The sequence below is a fragment of the Clarias gariepinus genome, chromosome 17, assembly GCF_024256425.1.
Source record: "Clarias gariepinus isolate MV-2021 ecotype Netherlands chromosome 17, CGAR_prim_01v2, whole genome shotgun sequence".
Classification (NCBI taxonomy): Eukaryota; Metazoa; Chordata; class Actinopteri; order Siluriformes; family Clariidae; genus Clarias; species Clarias gariepinus.
The window spans coordinates 877,501-880,000 of NC_071116.1; the positions used below are offsets into that span (position 1 = coordinate 877,501).

Below are 2,500 nucleotides of genomic sequence, written 5' to 3' on the forward strand. Positions count from 1 at the left end.
CACTGATAAGAAGCACAACATGCTCGCTTTGATCTTCACGACCATCATCACCGTATCTTCATCAACATCTTCATCAACACACATCAAAGTGCTGCAGGTGAGGAAACAACTTTCTCCCTCTCTTTATCTGTCTGTCTGTAGAAGAAGGAGCGCGAGTGTATGCAGTTGCGTATCGGTGTGTTGCGGAGCGAGGTGGAGCGACAGAGGAAGGCGCTGCTCAGAGAGAGGGAGACGCTGCAGAAGGAGAGGGCACTGCTTCAGAAGAAAGGTTCTCACACACACACACACACACACACACTGACTTTGGAAAATCCCCAGTCACACATTAACACACATCTGACACGTCCACACGTCCTGATTATAACAACTCGACACGGGATACTAGACTTCTGTTGCCATGGTAACAACAAGAAAAACGGCATGTCACCGAGACATCACATGGAAACCTGTCTGTCCTGAGGGTTGACACTGACTGTTACAAAGCCTCTGAAACTGGAGACTCCTTCCATACATATCGCATTTAACTATAACGTCAAACGTCACCATGACGACGGTCAGACGGAATGTCTGCTCTACACATCGCTGTGACTGGGCTGTTACCATAGAAACCATGACGTATTCTAATCTGCTGAAAAAGTGAATAAGTGAAAGGAGACAGAACACACAGGGCGTGGCAGTTTGTTGTGTAAGGAGGAGTTGTGTGAGTCCTCGGGGTGTCCATGCTGGCCCGTATCCTCCACCGAACACCTGCACTGGACACATGAGCATCAGAACTGGACCACGGAGCGATGGGAGAAGGGGGACTGGTCTGATGGAGGACACTTCCTCTCACATTGTGTGAACAGCTTCATAATGCGCCCCGACACCCTGCAGAGAACGTCCAGGAACGGGTTCACGGAGGAACATGACCATGATGTGGAGGACACACTGGACACACGAGTCCGGTCCATGCCATGCATCACAGGAAACTCTCACAGGTCGAGTGTGTGTGTGTGCGCCTGTGCCTTGACAGCTCGGAGCTGTTTTGCTGACCAACATCTAATAAAACAAATATAAAAACAGAAATAAATCCTATAACTGATCACATGACCTCATTGAGGTTTAAATCAGGGCGTGTGTTTGTTCATGTACAATGCTCATTTGTCTAAAATCCTTTCATCACTGCCTGCTGCCATTCAAGCTAATCCTGTGTGTGTGTGTGTGTGTGTGTAAGATTGATGTTGGCAGGATGTTTTACCACAAGGGCTGGGCTCTATTCTCCAAAACACACACACACACACACACACACACACACACACACAAACATGCAACTGTGTTTTTTCAGTATGTCAGTGAGTCAGTGATCTGATGATGAATCCACAGGTTGACGTCCCACAATGCATTGTGTCTCTGGGTTTCTTTGAGAATCTGACAAATTGAGTCTCGTAAACACAATTTAGAGACAGAGCAGCCTGTCCTGACTAGCTCTGAACGACACACACACACACACACACACACACACACACACACACACACACACAGAGTGCCAGTGTAGTCATTAGGGGGCCCCAGGACACCTGCTGTCATCTCCAGATATTTCAGAAATGTGAGTGAATTTATAAAAAGTGGACAAAAACAATTATACAGTATATTTTAACACAGACACGGGCTGCGTCCCAAACCACTATGGGCAAGAGACACCATCCAGATCGTGGACAGCAGAAACTAGCGGACGCTGTTAGTTAAGGGCTGCTCATTATCTAGGGAGCACTAGGAGTCAGGGGACACTCGAAAATAGGGGACACCTGAGAGCTATAGGTCACAAGTGGCTAGGGGACTCTGGTAGTTAGGAGACACTAGAGGACTCTGTAAGGCAGGGGACAGGTTGACCTATCAGTGAGTGGCTAATGGTTACCCAGGGGGACATCACGTCCAGATTTGTTATCGTGTGTGCAGCGTAACATCATGATAAGATCATCAAGAAGTGACAGCCGTATGTACATCGTCATGGGCTGTGTTCCAAATACCTCCTTTCTGTATACCTCCGTTACTGTGTGTGTGTGTGTGTCTGTGTGTGTGTGTGTGTGTGTTTGGGGTGGGTGTGTGTGTTTGGGGTGGGTGTGTCAGATGGTGAAATACAGCAAATGCACCAGTGTTGACGTGCCCAGACATTCCGAATCTGTTGTACACACACACACACACACACACACACACACACACACACACACACACACACACACACACACACCCTTACACACTCAGTGCTTTGATGCTATAAGGGTGGAATGCTGATGCTGTTAAAGATGTCCGAAGCTCTTAAACACACACTGGTAGATAATCAGTACTGACAGTCTCTACCAAGTGTGTGTGTGTGTGTGTGTGTGTGTGTGTGTGTGTGTGTGTGTGTGTGTGTGAGAGCCGTCCCGGTAATGTTCTAGCTATAAGAGCGACTCACCTGATTATTAGAAAGCTGTGTGTGTAGGCGTTTTAAACCCACTTATAAGGGTCAATGGTATGTTAA

At 47.5% G+C, this 2,500-nt stretch overlaps 1 protein-coding gene across 1 annotated transcript in view; it reads left to right on the top strand.

Moving 5' to 3' along the window:
* uvrag (UV radiation resistance associated gene) overlaps window positions 1-2,500 on the top strand; it is a 54,060-nt gene that overhangs the window by 18,051 nt on the left and 33,509 nt on the right. Inside the window, exon 8 of the mRNA XM_053516168.1 lies at window positions 142-268. Within this exon, the coding sequence (XP_053372143.1) occupies window positions 142-268 (127 nt within the window). The remainder of the gene's footprint in view (window positions 1-141; window positions 269-2,500) is intronic.